Source organism: Diceros bicornis, chromosome 34, assembly GCF_020826845.1.
Source record: "Diceros bicornis minor isolate mBicDic1 chromosome 34, mDicBic1.mat.cur, whole genome shotgun sequence".
NCBI classification, from domain to species: Eukaryota; Metazoa; Chordata; class Mammalia; order Perissodactyla; family Rhinocerotidae; genus Diceros; species Diceros bicornis.
In genome coordinates, this window is record NC_080773.1 from 34,092,013 (window position 1) to 34,109,871 (window position 17,859).

At 42.3% G+C, this 17,859-nt stretch overlaps 1 protein-coding gene across 1 annotated transcript in view; it reads right to left on the minus strand.

The window, feature by feature from the left end:
- Positions 1–2,224: 2,224 nt before the first annotated feature.
- Positions 2,225–17,859, minus strand: part of NLRP13 (NLR family pyrin domain containing 13) — a 32,843-nt gene continuing 17,208 nt past the window's right edge. The window contains exons 3-9 of the mRNA XM_058530786.1: positions 16,077–16,244; positions 14,412–14,579; positions 12,976–13,146; positions 10,171–10,341; positions 6,902–7,072; positions 4,093–4,263; positions 2,225–2,644 (exon numbers count right to left, since the gene is read on the minus strand). Coding sequence (XP_058386769.1) covers positions 2,521–2,644; positions 4,093–4,263; positions 6,902–7,072; positions 10,171–10,341; positions 12,976–13,146; positions 14,412–14,579; positions 16,077–16,244 — 1,144 coding nt within the window. The 3' untranslated portion in view covers positions 2,225–2,520. The remainder of the gene's footprint in view (positions 2,645–4,092; positions 4,264–6,901; positions 7,073–10,170; positions 10,342–12,975; positions 13,147–14,411; positions 14,580–16,076; positions 16,245–17,859) is intronic.

Consider the following 17,859-nt stretch of genomic DNA (forward strand, 5'->3'; position numbering starts at 1 on the left):
GATCTCTCATCTGTGAAATGAAGAAGAGGGAATTCATCCTTCTAGGAATTCTGTGCAATAGAGGTGATAGGATGTAAAAGCAGCTTAAAGAACCAACAAAACATTTTCCCCTAGCTACCAATTATGTTAATGGAATGTCCTTTCATACCTCTAAGGAGGCACATTAAGAGTTTCCCCTGACCGGGTCTCTTTTCCCTCACAAGGACAGATCAGTAGCAAAGAAGGATGTGCTGATCAAGTATTGAGCTATAAAACATTTAACTTACAAGTAGAGGATCTTGAGATGACAGGATTGAAGGAGATTAAATGAAGAGCGACATTCACAGGTGCTTACCACACCTGAGCATTTTACACGTTATTTTGTGTAATTTTTGCAAAGTCTCCAAGTTGGTGCTATCAGAACCAATTTTGTAATGAGAAAATTGGCTTCAAGGGTATAGATCACTGCTACCCAGCTAAGAAGCAGTGGTGCCATCATGAAAATCCATTCTGAGTGGCTCCATTCCATAGTAGCTGTTTATCTTGCCAGATTCAGCTCTGGGGGATCCTTTTCTCACCCACAGCTCCTCCATTTCTCCTGTTCCTTTCTCACAAGGGGCATTCCATCTCAATTTCTTCTAACCTGAACTATACACTCTCCCTTACTCCCTGCTGCACTCTAGTCCTGGCCACATCTACCCAAGCTTTTAAGATTGCACAGCAGCGGGTGAGGGGAGGAATTGGAGTATGAAAAATAAGGAGGGTGGGTATGAGAGGTGGAAGGAAAAGTGAGTGAAGTTGGAGACATGAGCAATTCTGCTATCGCCATCCCCATAATCACAGACTTGAAGTTAAAGTACAGTTGGTCACAAGCTAATTGCTCCTTCTTGGGTCACGGGCTTAATAACCTGGCATGAGCATGGAGAAGAAGTTCAGCAGTCAGGGTGCATTCAAATCCTCTGATCCCATCTCTTTTCCTAAATCACTATTCCCCTTCCAGGTGGGGTGGACCTACTGTTGATTCCCCAAGCCCCACAAAGTCACTTTGGCATTCCTGTGAAGTGGCTTTAAAATGATCTTTGAATATCCTAAAAATGTTGCTTTAAAATACATTGATGTAATTGAAGGGATTCCACGACAAATTCAGGAATCCTAGAATAACAAAAAATTCCTAAAATATTGTGAAAATAGTAATCAAGAATTCGTGGATCCAGCACTCACAGAATAATATTCTTGTGTTATTTTTTAAAGAAACAAGAAATTTGAGGATAGTCTTGGACTTGGAGTTAACAAATGGACAGTTTGTCAGATTATCAGAAATAACATGATTCCATTTTAATAACTAGTAACCCAAAGTAAGTAATTGATGACATGGCAATTAAGGCAGATCTAAACCTTTGATTTTGCTTAAAGTCTCCACCTTGACACGATTTTCTAAGTTAGTTCGTATACCTCTCCCCACTCTCACTATCCCAGCTTTCATCTACAAACAATAATGGAGGTTCAAAAGAAGGAAGAGAATGAAATATTTATTTCAAGGACTCAGAGTTTCACTTATGTTTCATTGTGAACATGGATAGAAGGATCACGGGATTCAATTTATTGGAAGATCCCATTGGGTCTTGTAAGGCATAGTGGTTCTTAGAAGAGTTGGATTCAAAGGCCAATTATTTGATCTACTATCTCTAATCTATTGCAAAGCATTTTCTCTCAGTATCTTTTTTTAAATCAGTCAAGTAGGGATGTTGCTACCTACAGGGCTTTGATGAAGATTGAGACGCACTATGAAAGTGTTTTTAAGCTACGAAATGCAAAATAAAATGAATATCCAACCATGCCCTAAGACTACGTCTGACAGCTTTTACTCATTGAATAATAGTACAAGAAAGAATCTTGGTGTTAGGACAAGGGAGAGAAAATTACAATTCAGTAAGATCCTATTCCTCAAACACATTCCCATGCATGACATCATCGATTTCACATTATGTCCTGTGTGGGATCCATGTTGCTCAATATTTTCAGGTTGGTAAAATACATTCTAGATATGTAACACACCAACAGACCATTCAAAGGTAGAAGCGAAAGCCTACATTGGGTCTATTTGTATATTAGGAGTGGTTCGGGATATCCATCTGGCTTATTTAATCACAATACAATAATTATGGAAATGTACTCACATCTATCCCTTCTCAATCCATAAGAAATGAGGCTTTAGGCTCCCTCAAAGTATGTTTATATCCTTTGCTTTATTGAATCCTCTTAACACCCCCAAGAATTAAAAACATTACACCAAGAAAGACAAGAAGAAACTTAAGGCAAAGCCAATGTCGAATCATGGGGCCAAATATAGTATTAGATTAGGATTCTGGAGATTGTTGTAGGCAGCATATTAAATACCTAAACTGTGAAAAATCCTTCTTGAGGTGACAGCTCATTTGTCCCCATGAGCAGTGACACCTGAGCAACACATAGGTCAGGACCTCCTGGTGGTTGGACTTCAGGAACATTCCATGGTAAAGCCACTGCATCTCATCAGCAGGATCACCACCACCATTTGTCTTCAGGGTCATTAAAATCCCACTTACACTTGATTCTCAGAAAGGACCCCTTCTCCTGTAATTCCTCCAACTCCCCTTTCACTATGTCATACAAGTGTTTTTCAAGTCTGCAAAAATATAGAGAGAATGAGAAGAAGAGATGATAGAATGAGATGATAAAATAAAACAGGTGCCCCATACAAAAACTAACTTTTGTTTGCCTTCATATTGGTGCATCTCCATCTCTAGCCTCACCCAGAGACATTGGGGAGGAGATTTGAAGACACAAGAACCCTTTCCAGAGAGAAAAGTCACAACCACAGAAGAAAAAGATGGGAAATCCTTGGGAAAGATGACAGAATAGACAAAGGACAGAGTAACTCAGGTCGTTGTTGTCACTGTGTGTAAATCTGATTCCTTTCATTTGTATCATTAATGTTAAGCAGACTTTTGAAAAATAAAGTCTTAGCATTCTCTTCTTTGAGAAGAGGTGAGAGTCTGGGTACTCAATCAGAAGTCCCCTCTACAACTTGAATCACACACATACACAGTTGGTAAGGAGAGAAATGTCCGTCTCTGGTGATCACCATCCCAGAACTCTTGTAAGAGTGCATTGCTTAGATGGAAAGTTGGTAACATAAAATCCTGAACGTATGGGTTTTGACCGACTTCCCGAGTTAGGCAAGGTTCCTGGGTATCCAAGATGACTTCTGCTAAAATGTACCTAATTTAATGTCTTTCACAGCTTACCTGTCTGACCTCATCTCCAGAATACTGAATAAGGTGAAGAGTATTCTAATTAAAGACTCTTCTTTAAATGCCTCGAAGGGACAACATAAAGCCTTTGCACATGCTATTCTGGCTTCCTTAGAACACTCCACTCTGCATCTCTCGTCTCTGTCCATGTTCCCCTTCTGATACATAAATTTCTCTTTCCAGCCGCCTTGGGACTCAAAATCAATGACACCACTTCAGACATGCCTTCACTTATACCTTAATCACCCTTGTTTTCTGCACCACACCCAGAGCTTCCTTCAACTAACTGCTTTTATGTGTCTTAGATATGTATCTTTCTGAGAAGAATGCAGGCTCTTGAGAATGAGGCTCAGGACTATTTGTTTCCCACTGTCTGCCATGCTGTGCCGCTTGGACCACAGTCAGCACTGAAAAGAAGTTGTGGAGTGAATGTACGTTGAGTGAAACATAGAGTAGGTACAAGAATGAGAAGAATGAGGGGACTCCCCAAATACTCAAATGTCTATGGGATTGTGCCATCCAACATGGTAGTCGCTAGCCACGTCGGCTATTTAGATTTAAGTTTATTCAAACCAAAGAAAGTTAATTCAGTTCCCGAGTCACACCAACCACATTTCAAGTGCCCAGTTACTGCATGCAGCTAGGGGCTACTCTATCAGACGATGCAGATACAGGCAATTTCCATCATTACTGAAAGTTCTGTTGGCCAGCACCGCCCTAGGAATTGAATGCAGGGTAAAATTGATGCTCCTTTTAGAACATCAGCCAACCCATCCTCATCTCAGCAAGTGCCTCCCTGTGTGAGAGTCAGTAGGATTACCCGAGTTTTCGTAGTTTGCACGTTGATTTTCTCAAGGACTTCCAGAGCATGTTGACTCCATCAGGCCCCAAGTCATTTCCTAGAAGGTTCAGATTAACCAAGCTTTTACAGCTTCTGAGAACAGAGGAGAGAGGCTGGCAGCAAGCAGGCGTCAAATTGCATTTCTCCAACCTAGGGGTGGATGGGAAGGAGGTGTGAAAGACGGTCTTCCAAGATTGAGAAATTAGAAATAAAAGTTATCCAAGATTTAGGGGAAAATATCCTACTAAAACAGCCTGGCTGACAGTAAAGGTCTTAACACACGCCAGACACTTTTCCAAATGCTTATGTATAACTCATTTAATCCATATACCAATCTATTAAAGTAGATAATATCTTAAACCTCATTTGACAGATGAGGAAACACGTTTAGCCTGCCCAAACATAAAACAATTTTAGTATACAGTGGATGTGAGTTTATTTATAAGGCTCTTGAAAGGACTAAAATAGCATTACAATGCCTTAATTACACTTTTTCGTCTTATTTCTAAACTCAACAATACAAAATATGAACATGTGGTTGGCTAGATACTAGGAATACAAAGACAAAAGTGAAAGTGTATTATATCAGTTTAACTCAGCAGAAATTTTCACCTAAGTCTATGAAAAAATGTCACATGTGGCTGTACGTGCAAAATTTGCTGCATGAAGAGTAGAAGGAAGGAATATAATTCCTTAGGTTGGAAGAAGTTGAGTAGGATCCAGAGAATGCTTCAAGGTAAAGCTTCCACTTGATGGATAGGAAGAGCATGGTATGAGAAAAACATGGGCTCCAGCCTCAGACAGGTGTGTCCCCACGTCTCAGGTCTAACGCCACCAGCAGGGCTTTTCCCACTATATTATATATGTTGACCTCAATCCAGTACCTTTAATAGTATTCCCTTCATCTTCTAGACCAGTTTCTCAATCAGGGGTGATTTTTCCCCACAGGGGAGATCTGAGGATGTCTGAAGACAGGGGATGTGCTATTGGCATCTGGGGGATGGAGGCCAGAGATGCTGCTTGACATTCTCCAGTGCCCAGGATGGCCCCACAACAAAAATTGCCCAGCGCAAAGTGTCAGTAGTGCCAAGATTGAGAAGCCCTGGTCTAGATGGTAAAGATGGAACACAATATATATGACGTGAAGGTACCTCCTTTAAAACTACAACACTGGAGAAGGAGACTGGATGAAAGTGAACTGAATGTCAAGAAGAGATCCATCATTAAAGACACTGCAATAGTGTTGCAAAAGTTCTCTCCTTTCTGCTTTCAGGAGAAGCACCTAGAGAGTGAGGGCTTAAAACCTGACCACCATACTTTTGAAAGCGTAAGTATGACCCTGATTTACTTATATAATCTGGTGGCTTCTCCTTTACCTACATGATAAAGAACATTGCACCTGAAGAAGCCCCTTTAAGGATAAAGAAGTGGTGAAAAGAATTGGCTTCTGGCTTATTTCACTCAGCATAATGCCCTCAAAGTCTATCCGTTTTGTCACAAAGGGCAGGATTTCCACAGAGAAAGACTGGTACCGTATGACCTCACTTACATGTAGAATCTAAAAAAGCCAAACTCAAAGAAACAGAGAGTAGAATGGTGGTGACCAGGGTCTGGGCGGTGGGGGAAATGGGGAGATGTTAGTCAAAGGGCACAAATTTCCAGTTATAAGATGAATAAATTCTGGGGATCTAGTGCACAGCATGGTGACAGTTAACAATACTGTTTTATACACTTGAAAGTTGCTAAGAGAGTAAATCTTAAGTGTCCTCACCACCAAAAAGAAATGGTAATTATGTGAGGGATGGAGGTGTTAGCTAACCTATGGTGGTAATCATACTGCAGTATATAAATGTATCAAATCAACAGGTTGTACATCTTAAACTTATGTAATGTTATATGTCAATTATATCTCAATAAAGCTGGAACAAAAAAAGAACTGGCTTCTGAATCAGACTTGGCTTGAATCCCTGTCCCCATCTCCTTGCCTCAGTTTTCCCATCTGTAAAATGGGTATAAAAGTACCTACTCCTAGCACCTCCCTGCTGGAGGATGAAGTGATGACTGCGACGTGTTTTCCATTTCCCAGCACATAGTAAGCATTCAGATGACAACCTGCCCTACAGAATGTTTTCCTACATAGTCTTATCTCTCTTTCCCAGACCCATCACTCTGTTCCCACATCATTGTTGAATTTCCCCACAAAGCCCGACTCTGAGCCCTTGTATATGCCATCGCCATCTATCAAGGACTTTCTTTCCCTCTCTCCTTTCCAGGCGCTTGGGGATGGGGGTGAGGACTCATGTTTCAAGGTTCATCTCAAAACCCAACCTCCTCAGAGAAGTCTGCCCCAAGCCCCTAAGAGAACAACTAGAACCACTGCCTATGTGAAAAATGGCTATCATTTGAGCCACATCTAACGAAAATCCTATTACTTGAGGCTGAACCATCTTAGCTTGTTGAGGAAACACATCACATTGTGGTTAAAATCAGTCTTCCCCATAGGTAGGAAAGACTCTCGGGGCTGGGAACATGCCCCACCCCCCAGCACCTACTATCCAAAATGCATGGATTGAAAGAATATTTACAACATGCCAAGGATAGGGGTAACAGGAGTCAAATGCTTTCTCTAAACTTGGAGCTTATCACCAAGCAGAAGAGATTTTTAAGAGGAGAACTCTGTCCTTCACCATTTCTCACCTTCCTAACCCCCCCATGACCATACATTATTCCTTCCCTACTTCAAGAGCAGAGAGGTGGACTTTCCCCAAAGGAAATAGCGTCAACTCACCCAACTGTGTTCAAGGCACAATTCGAATGTTTTAGAACCTCACAGAGTCGTTTCACTCCGTCATCCTGAACATCATTTTTCCCAATATCCAAAATTTGCACATTATGATTGTGCTTGAGGGCATTAGCAAGCTCCCCACAGCCCTCCGTTGTGAAAGAACAGTCTGACAAACTGCAAAATAAAAGTATAAAAAAGGGGAAAAAATAATCCTTGAATCTTTAGGTTTTAGTCTATATGCTCCCACCCATCTCACTTTCTCCCAAGGAAAAGAGATGCCAAAGCCGGATTTCTCATCCCAAGCCCTAGAAAGAGGAAGGTGCATATTAGCAGGTCTGAGACACCCAGGGTACTCTATTTACCCATGATAGAAAGGAGGTAGAAGGAACAGCTATGCAGCCAACCCTCTCCCCATGCCATCCCAAGGCCTGTCCACATGGAGGAAGGGCTTCTCCTTGAAATTTACTACCAGAGCGCCCAGACTCTACGTAGCTATCATGGAACATGGTTTTCAGCGTCTGAGCTCAACATTTGAGCTGAAAAAGACACCAGGAATCTCACTCAAGAGCAAGACTAAATTTCTAAGAATGAATTATTACACCAAAATAAGTTCATAATGAGTAATCTAGGTAAATATTTGGAGAAAGAATGAAAAAATGGGAGTGAGGAAGGGAGATAAGAGGGAGGGAAAAAGAGAAAGAGAGATAGGGGAGAGAGGAGACAGAAAGAGGGAGAGAGAATGTGGGGGAAGTGAGGTGGGGAGAGGAGAGAGAGAAGGAGGGGAGAGAGAGAGACAGAAGGAGGAGAGAGAGAACAGAGAAACAATAGGAGATTGACACCTTAAGGCAGAGAAGGTATACATAAGGCAAAAATCCTTAAGCCACAAAAGGAAAAGTTTGGCTACATGAAAAATATCCTCATGGTTAAAACTATCAGAGGCCAAGTCTAAGGGCCAATTAGATAAAGAGAATACACAAATCATACCAAAATGGCTCAATTTCCCTAGTGAAGAATGCCTACAAGTCAGTAGGAAAAAAGAAATAAAAACCCAATAGAGAAAAAAAAATATCCAATTTTATCAAGAGGTTTTCCATTTGGAAGTTTACGTTAATGGCTTTCAACATTTGAAAACTGCTCAACCCCATTCTTATTCACAGAGATGCAAATATGCAAGGACTTTGAGTTTACAAAGGAAGGGATGTGACCCCTGGGGTTGTATCAAAACAATCTTGGGGGAGAGGGTCGGTGAGGGTTTAGCTGAAAATAGACTAGCCAGGAATCAATAAGTGTTGAAGTTGGATAATGGGGTAGATTATACGCTATTCTCCCTACTCTTGTGCAAGTTTCAGTATTTCCGCGGAAGAATAAAAGGTATGTTTAGCTACCATTTTTCAACCTCTCAAAGTGACAAAGATCAAGGAGGTTTAGTAACACTGTACATGAAGATGTGGATAACAGGCATTCTTGGCTGGTGGCCATGTTAGTTGGTGGGCAATATGTGTTAAAATTTTGATTGCAAATACCCTGTGACCCAGCCACTCCATTTCTAGGAACTTATTCTACAAGTATGTTTACATGCGTCCAAAATGATACAGGTACACAGACACATTGCATAACTTGTATACCTTTCTCAAAAGATTGGAAACAACCAGAGTACTTATTACATAAATAGTACATTCATTCAACAAATTAGCATGTAGTCATAAGAGAGTTAAGGTTGTTACATGCTGATATGCAACATTCTCAGATATGTTGTTTGGGGTGCATGTTTCACGGCAATAAATGCTGAGTAAAAACATACATACTTATAGATGCACAGAAGACCTCTGGAAGGGTTTAAAAAAAGACAATGAAAGCATTGGTGGCCTCCAAGGAGGGGAATCGAGTGGCTGGGAAACATAGGTGGGAGGTGGCTTCATCTTTGGTAACTTTGAATAAGAAAAGTCCAACAGAACTTTCCTTGATGATGGTGGAAATGTTCTGTAGCTGGACTGTCCACGACGATAGCCACCAGCCTGACCATCAGGCACTTCAAATGTAGTTAATGTAACTGAGGAACTGAATTTGTCATTATATTTAATCTTTATAATTTAAATTTAGGCACATGTGGCTAGTGGGTGCCATATTGGACAGCACAGAACCTTTAATCCTGTGACTTTACTCACCCATATGATTGATGCAAAAATATTGGATTTTATTTCATTATCAGTCGGCTACATCTTAGCCCATTAAAATGTTTCCAATATTATTAAAGTTAATAAAAAAATTACTTACAAATGTTTTCAAATTTATTAACACCCTGTGTCTGGGGATATTTGGCTAGCCTCCCACTACTGTCTATATTCCTATTGGGAGTCATGAGCCTTTTTAAGAGTGATATAGACTACATGTTTGAAAATATGCATAGATATAAATAATACACAAAATCATTTCCTTAGGACTGGTAAACGAGGGACACTCGAAGCTCATTTCTGACTTCTATTCTGTATCAGGCATGGAATAACACACCGTGCAGAGAAGAGCCAGCATAGCCTGCCTGACCCCTGTCCTTAGAAAGGCCTGCTGGCAAGGCTGGCCCTTGGCTGGCGTCGGGGAGCTTGGATCTCAGGCGAGTCCCCCTTCCCTGCTGAGAATGACTCTCTCTGCCTGAACTGAGCAAACAATGTGGTTTAGGCTGACCAGTTGCTTTCCTGTAAAAGTCTGGAATCTTGGTACGTTCTGGGCAGGAGGCGTCCACAAGACCAGCACCCAATAAAAATCTCGAGCACTGAGTCTGCAGTGAGCTTCCCTGGAGGACAGCATTCCACATGCGTTGTCACACTCAGTGATGGGGGATGAAGTGTGCCCTGGGTGACTCTGCTGGGAGAGACTTCCCGGGAGCTTGCACCTGGTCTCCTGGGACTTTGCCCCATGCACCTTCTCCCTTTGTTGGTTTTGCTTTGTCTCCTTTCCTGTAATAAATCACAGCCGCATATACGACTGTATGCTGAGTTCGTTGAGTCCTCCTAGCGAATCATCAAACCCGTGAGGTGGTCTTGGGGACCCCTGACATGCATTGTAGTTGGTCCTTAACAGTCATCCCAGATTTTTCCCCCCACAGGCACCACTACCCACCCACACATCCCGGCCTCCAATAAAGCCAAAAGCTCCCCAATGGCAAGAGTCACATCTGCACCCAGGACTCAAGCCCCGTCTGGTACTCAGGCATTTGCAGGTCCATTCACATGGCTCCCCTCACACCCACTAAACAAGAAGGAAGGCACGCAACTTACTCCAGGTTCTGCAGGTTGCAGTCTGGACGACTCAGGGCCTCACACAGAACCTTCACTCCCTCATCTCCTAGGTTGTTCTTCCTCAGATTCAGGTGCGTCAAACTCTTGTTCTGGAGGAGAGCATCTGACAAGTGCCTGCAGCTGGGTGCCCCAAGCTGGCAGAACCAAAGCCTGTGCGTGAAGAGCCACAGAGACAGATGCTCAGGGAAGCAGCCCAAAGCAAGGCCCTTCTCCGCGGGCAGCCACAGTGTCTCCCCAGACCCCAACCCAGGACACACTAAGTGTCTGTGCTTACTCATCCTTTCCACTCCAGATGTATAAAACGAGCACACTAAGAATGTTCTGGTCATTAGTTGGTTAAAAAAAAATAATAAAGGAATGATATCAAAGTGTACAAAGTTTCAGTTATGCAAGATAAATAAGTTCCAGAGATCTGCTATACAGCACCGTGCCCATACCTAATACTGTATTGTGTACTTAAAATGTTCTGAGAGGATAGATCCTATATTGTGTTACTACAAAAAAATCATCATCAGTGTCATCATCATCATCATCATTATTATTATTATAAAGGGGGCAGGAGGAAACTTCGAGAGGATGGATGTTTATGGTCTTGGTGGTGGTGATGGCCTCACGGGTGTATATTTATCCCCAAACTCACCAAGTTGTATACATTAAATACATACAGCTTTTTACATGTCAAAAAAATAAAGTTTAATGTGAGGTTTTTTTTTTTAATTTAAGTAAAATATTAAAAATAAAGGAAAAACACTTTAAATGGCCTTGAGGCAGCTGGGATGAACCCCAGACTCAGGAGCCAGTCAGACTTGGGTTCAAATGCCGCTCAGGTATTACTAACTGCAGTTGGCAAGTGGTGTTATTTCCTTCAGCCTTCATTCCTTCTGTTCTGAAGTGGAGATTGTGATGGTCTGTCACAGGCAGGTGGATGATCCAGTGAGCCAGGCATATGAAGTGCTTGGGACAGTACTTGGTCAGTGTGCAATATAAGTTATAGGAGATGTATCATATAATATGGAGACACATATATCAGATCTATAGGTGTTATAGAACAGGGATATTATGTAATGCATGCTATGATATTTATAACAATATATCTTATATATAATATATAAATTATATACAGTATTACATATGATATATAGTTATATAATATATAATAGGATATAGTATAATTTAATATCATACATTATATATTATTAATATTAATATATATCATATTAAATGTGATATATATTAAAGTATATGGTATAAGTAAAATTATTACATACATATTATATTAGAATATATTATAAATATAATTGTACATGTATATTATTAGTTCATATTATACATGTGTCCGTTTGCTATTCATACTCTGGCTCTTTAAGACTCAGTGCAAGGTGAGTGCTAACCTTTTCTTCTTAGCTCTGATTCCACGGTCTTTCACCATAATCCTCCCCTCTGATTCACCTCAAGACCCTGGCCTTCTCCATTCTTTTATACTCACCTGAACAATACCCGATCCCAGGAAAACCCACTCTCCATCTACTCTACACCTGCACCAGAGCAGAATGTCGCTGACGAAGAAAAGGTCTACACAATTGCACTTGACATCCACACCGCAAGTGGACTCTTCTCTCCCCAGCATCCCTGGAGTCCTGTAGTCCTGTGTACACCTGCTCACATAACTGCTCTACGTAGGTGACTAAGGAGGATCTCATGCTCCCCTGTCCCAATCCAAACCCCGCTCTCCCCATCTTCCCCACGTCAGGAAATGGCACCAAGCTTCCCCCAGCGGCCTAAGCTCATCATCTGCAGGGGCTCTGGAGTCCTTTCTCTCCTAAACCATTTCCAACCCGCCACCAAGTCCCCCTGGCTCTCCCTTCAAATACGCCCTGACATCCTGCCCCCTCACCCAGGCCAGCTCTCTAACCCTCCCGCCTGGCCTACAGGCACTTGTTCTGCTCATACTTCTGCCCCCATTATAGTCCGTCCTTCAACAGCAGCCTGGATGATCTTTCAAAGTACCGTCCAGTATGTCACCGTCCAGCCTCCAATCCTGAGACAACTCTTCATCTCACCCCAAACAAAACACAGGCTCCTATACCGCCCGGGCATATTCCAGGCATCTTCCTGCCTCTCCAGCTTCAGCTTCTCTCGTGATCCCCCTCGCTCACATCACTCCAGCCACACTAGTTTTCCTGTTCCCACGACACCCCAAGTGCATTCCAACATCAGGGCCCATGCCTTCCTATTCCTTCTCTCAGTCTATGGCTTCCTCCCTTCCTGCCTTCAAGCCTCTGCTTCAGTATCACTTCCTCAGATAGGTTGGTGGGAGGAGACCTTCCTGGGACACCAACCCCACCACTCCTTGTCTACTCATCCCACTTTATTTCTCTCCATGTCTGAACTGTTGTTGATTTTTTTATTTTTGTATCTCACTCATAAAACTGCATCCTCTACACAAGCAGGAAGCTTGTCTGTCTTATCCACCACCCCAACCGCGATGCCCACCTCTGTGTCTGGAGACAGGAGCTCAGATACTGATTGACTAAAACAGTCATAATTTCCCGGGGGTCCTTGTTAAAACTGAATTCCCTGGCACAATCTCCAGAGATTGATTCAACAAATCTGGGGTGTGATTCAGAATCTGTGTTTAGGACAATACCTAGCACATTGAGTAACTGGCCAATGAATGTTACTTTTCAATGACATAAATGAGTCCCAAATGAAGGAACCATTGTTCTCCTCAATGCCTACCCCCATGGAGAGTCATTTCCAGAAAGGGAAGCAGGAGGCACTTACACCAATCTCTCTAACTCACACTCCGGGTGAGTCAGGGAAGAACACAGCAGTGTCACACAATCTTCTTGGAGCTGATTGAACCCCAGGCACAGTCGAGTCAATCTCTGAGTGCTGGTGAGAAGCAAGGCCAGATTCTGACAGCTGGCCGCTGACAGGTTGCATTTCTCCAGGCTGCGGAAGGAGCAGATGCAAAGTGAGCTTCAGCTATACCCAGTTTCCTTTCTCTTTCTTTCTCAAACTCAGTCCCTCGGGCCACATATTTGGGACCCAATCATCATAGAAAAATTAAACTGGATAAAGAACAAAAGCTTCAAGAAGGAGTAAAAGGTGGGTCAAGGTAAGGTTTCTCAATCTCAGCCCTACTGACCTTTGGGCCAAATCATCCTTTGTTGTGGGGGGCCCTCCAGTGCATTGTAGGATTTGGTCATTCCTGGTCTTTACTCACTAGATGCCAGTAGCATCCTCTCCTCCCAACTGTGAAAACTAAGTATGTGTGTCCAGACATTGCCAAATGTCCCCTGGGTGACAAAATCACCCCCAGTTGAAAACCACTGGGTTTAGGGGAGGCTGGCAGAAGCCTGAGGGGGTTATACAACAGAGGCTGGCAGGCGAGATGCCCACAATCAAGGTGAGGGCAAAGCTGACGAGACTGAGCCCCAAGGAGAAAGGTGTGAAGAATGAAGATGGCAAGAAGTGTGTCAATGGGTTAGGTAAATACAATAGGGGGATCCCCAAAGCTCCCCCAAAACCTGCTTCCACTGCCACCCCCACCTTGCCACTCAAACCGGCAAAGAAGATATTTTGGTGAAACGAGAAGACTTACGACAGCTCCTTCAGGGAACACTTTGACGTCCCAAAGGGCTCCTGCAGACTTTTCACCTCAATATCAGAGAGATCATTGTCCCCCAGGCTGAGGAACCTCAGACTTGAGTTCTTGCTGAGTTCCAGAAAGAGTTGATGACAAACCTGAGAGCTGAGGCCACATGATTCCAACCTATCAAAGAAGCCCCAAGGTAGGGAGTTACTCCTGGGAAGAGTGGTCTTTGTTTAGAGACCCCCTTGCTCCATGAACAAAACCTGATTTCTCCCCATTCCTTATCCCTTACACAGGCAGGATGTCCTCCAAGTCAGTGCTACTCAAAGTGCGGTCCACAGTCCAGCATCACCTCAGAGCCTGTTAGAAATGCTACTTATCAGCCCCACAGCAGACCTGCCTGATCTCAGGGGGTGGGTCCCAGGAATGTGTTTGAACATACCCCCTTGGGTGATTCTGGTATACGTTAAAATTTGAGAACCACTGCTCTACACTATCATGCTTTTTCCCACTGCTCATCTTTCTCTGTATCCTTTCGCTGCAATGCTGACACCTGTCCTCCCAATAAATCATCAAACCTAGGGATGATCTTGGGGACAGATCTGGAAAACCAAAGACCCACCACAGATACTTGAGGTTGCAGGCTGAGTGCCTCAAGGTTCTAAAAATCATCAAGGACACAGTAACTCCCAGGTTATTCGAGCTCAGGTTGAGATGGGTCAGCTTGTCATTACCGTAAAGCACAAGGACAAGCTCCTTCAGAATCCTCACAGGAGTTATCGATTTGCACCTGAGGAAGACAGGAAATAAGTGAGCTAGCTTTGGGGCGAAGACTGCTTCCTCTTCTTGCCTTTCTAACACCCTCTCCCTCCCTCTCCCCCTTCCTCTCCCCTTCTCCCTCTCCCTCTGATGTACAAGATATAAAAAGATTCCAAAAATAGATTTTTGAGTATGGTACTAAATCTTTGAGAAGGCAATCTAAAATATACCCCCAAAAGAGTCACTAAGCTCAGTTGGACGTATGAAGTCAGGAATCAATCAATCTCTTATCCCCTCACCAAATCTGCCATTAAGAGGTCCTGGCACTGCCTACTCTTCTAGGGAAGTGACCCCCACACACACCAACCCAGAGAAGCCTGGTGAGAACAACTCTCGCCTCTTGTTTCTTCTTGAGCTTGTTTCTCCTTATCTTGAGGACTAAGTGATAGGACCAAAATGTAAAAAAGAGAAAGAAAAGAAAAGAAAAAGGATGAAAAAGAAGACTGTTTAAGTCTGTTTCCCATGTCTTTGATCCAGCTCACTCAATACAGTGAAGTTTGAGGTCATTTTGGCGAATCTTTTGCTCTTAACTCATCGTATCAGTGCATGCGTCTGATTTTTAGACCTTGAGGTATGACAGAATTGCAGAGGAAGAGTAGAACAGAATTGGTTGACCAGAGTGTCCAACCAAACGCCGTCTCAAATTCAACTCTAAGTATCACTCACTCTGTCTTCTATCAGTTATTTCTTCCCTGGCTTATCTTACAAGGTCCACCTCCATCTGCTAATTCTTCCCTATCTTCAAGCCAAATTTGAGACCCCATAATTCCTACTTACAAAGTGCTAGAGGACCAGCAAGTTTGAGTCCAAAACCATGCTTCAGCTCCAATGAGTAGGTCTTTACTCAAATATCTTCTAGATATGGGAGGCCCTAAAAATGCAAACCATCCTCTCTCATACCCTTTCCGAGTCCCTGAACTGATTTCCTTCTGCTTTGGGAGATGTCACCATCTCATTTACTCTTCTGATCACTTAAAAGTTTGTTTCTCCATCACAGTGTAAGCTCTGTGAAGGCAAGAATCATCTCTTCTGTTCACTGCTATCACCTCAGAACTGAGAAGACGTGCTCGATAAATATTCATTGGATGAACGAATGAATGCTCTACCACAAACTATCCACCATTCCTTAAGAGACAACACACTTCTCATGGACCCCACATACCTTTAGCTTTCCTCAAGCACTTTGCCCTTATCATGTCCTAGAAGTTTTCTACTCCTTCACATTCAGCTCAAAACAGCAGCCTCACTCAGAGATCTTAAGGAAAAATTAGTTTGTCTACATGTACCTCTAGGGCAAGATCATTCAGGATAGACAGCCATTTTTTTAAATTTCCAATACAAGCACATTTATTTTATTCTCCTGAGCTCGTAACTTACTTTCTGGCAAATACTCACTGCGGTAATCAAAAGAAAAATGTTGGGTTATTTTCCCATGGTATTCTTCAAACTGTGAGAGTCACACACTTACGTCAGTTTTTGGAGTTTGCACCTTGGATTTCTCAGCTCATAACAGAGTTTTTTCATAGATGAAGCATTAAGCTCACTGTTACTCAGGTCCAGCTCTCTCATATTTCCATTGCAAAACACAGAGCAAATACCTTGCCACTGACGTATCTTGGAATCGACAAGCCTTGTCCTTTATGAGGGAGAGAGAGAAAAGGATGAGGAAAGTAAATGAACCTCAATCAACACCCAGAATGTGGTCTACAGGAGGTAAAAAAGAGACCCTAACAAAAGGTGTGAGTGTTCACTGGAGTTCTGGATATGAACACATGTAACCCGAAAAGCATAGTCCTCAAAGCCCCAGATGTTTTATTCCCACAATCCTCATCAATTCTTTTCAGAGGAAAGCAACCACATAAGTGAGGTGAAGTTCAGACTTTAAGTAGATCTGAGATGAATTCAGAGCTCTGCCCCCTAGTAGTATTATTTAGTCTCTCTGTTCCAATTTTTTATCTCTAAAATGTACACAATAAAACTTACTCTCATAGGATTTTGTGATGATTAAAGAAGATTCATGCAAATACTTAGAACTTGGAATTACTAGAATTCTAATTATTTACAATTTCCCTAATGCAATAGGCTCTCAATGATAAAAAGAGTAAAAGAGCACTAAAGTCATAAATCAACTTTTTTTTATCTCAGATGAGATGAGGGAAGTAAAACAAAGTACACATGTCTAAAATACCTGAAGGATGGAAAGTTCTACTCTGTGAGCCCAGAATTGGAACATTGGTTAGAGTGGTCATTGCCAAACTTAAGTGTATTTGTGTGTGTGTGTGTGTGTGTGTGTACATGCCTGTGCATCCATATGTTTAACATCCCAGTTAATTCTGATAGACAGATAGACAAACTTACAAACCACGGAGGAAAAATGGTAAAAAGCCATGCTGTAGAGAAGTAGGAAACGACCTTAACATCAGAAGTTCTGTTATCAACTTTAAAGAAGGCATGAAATTTCCTTAAGCCCTAGGGTGATCATGCCTAAAGTGAGGAATGATGTTGACTGAATATCAATCCTCACAATAAAAGGGATTATCCTTGGTTGTAAGGGCCCTTACTCATGCGACCCAACAGTAAACACTAGCTAAATAAAGTCCCCTATTTAGGTTTTAGGGATTCCAAGACAGGACAAATGATAGCCAATATATATTGAACATTTATTACCCCAGACCCCCCAGACCAAGCATCTTACTAACATTCCAATCTGGGTGAACACAAAGAAATTAGTCTTCTCGAAATTTCAATTTGTTCAACCAAAATTGAACTGGTACTTCTTGTAGCTTTGAGGGTTAAATGAGAAAGGATTTGAGAACACACATAGCAGCCCCTGTCTCACGAGAAGAATTTAGAAAACATCCCTCTGGGATCTGAAATAATTTGTAGAACAGCCAGGTTTTCTTATCTCCTAGACTGGAAGTCAGTAGCGTCAGTGATGGGACAAGGTTCTAGGGTAAGAACCCAAAGTAGTTTGAGTATTTCTGGGGTTCTTCCAGGAGACAAAGTGACAAACTCATCAGAACAAGCTTCAGGATCTATTTGACACCGTTGGCCCCACCCCCACCTCAACTCATGCTCAAAGGAGAGGTATCCAGCATTTTATTTAAGGTCTGGAGCTCTGAAAGAGAGAGCTGGGCATTGATGCAGGCTGGACTACTTAATAGCCACATTGACATTAGCAAATTGTGTTTCTATCCTTCAGTTTTTGTATCTATGAATGGCAATAACAGTTCCTCCTCCATTTAGTTAGA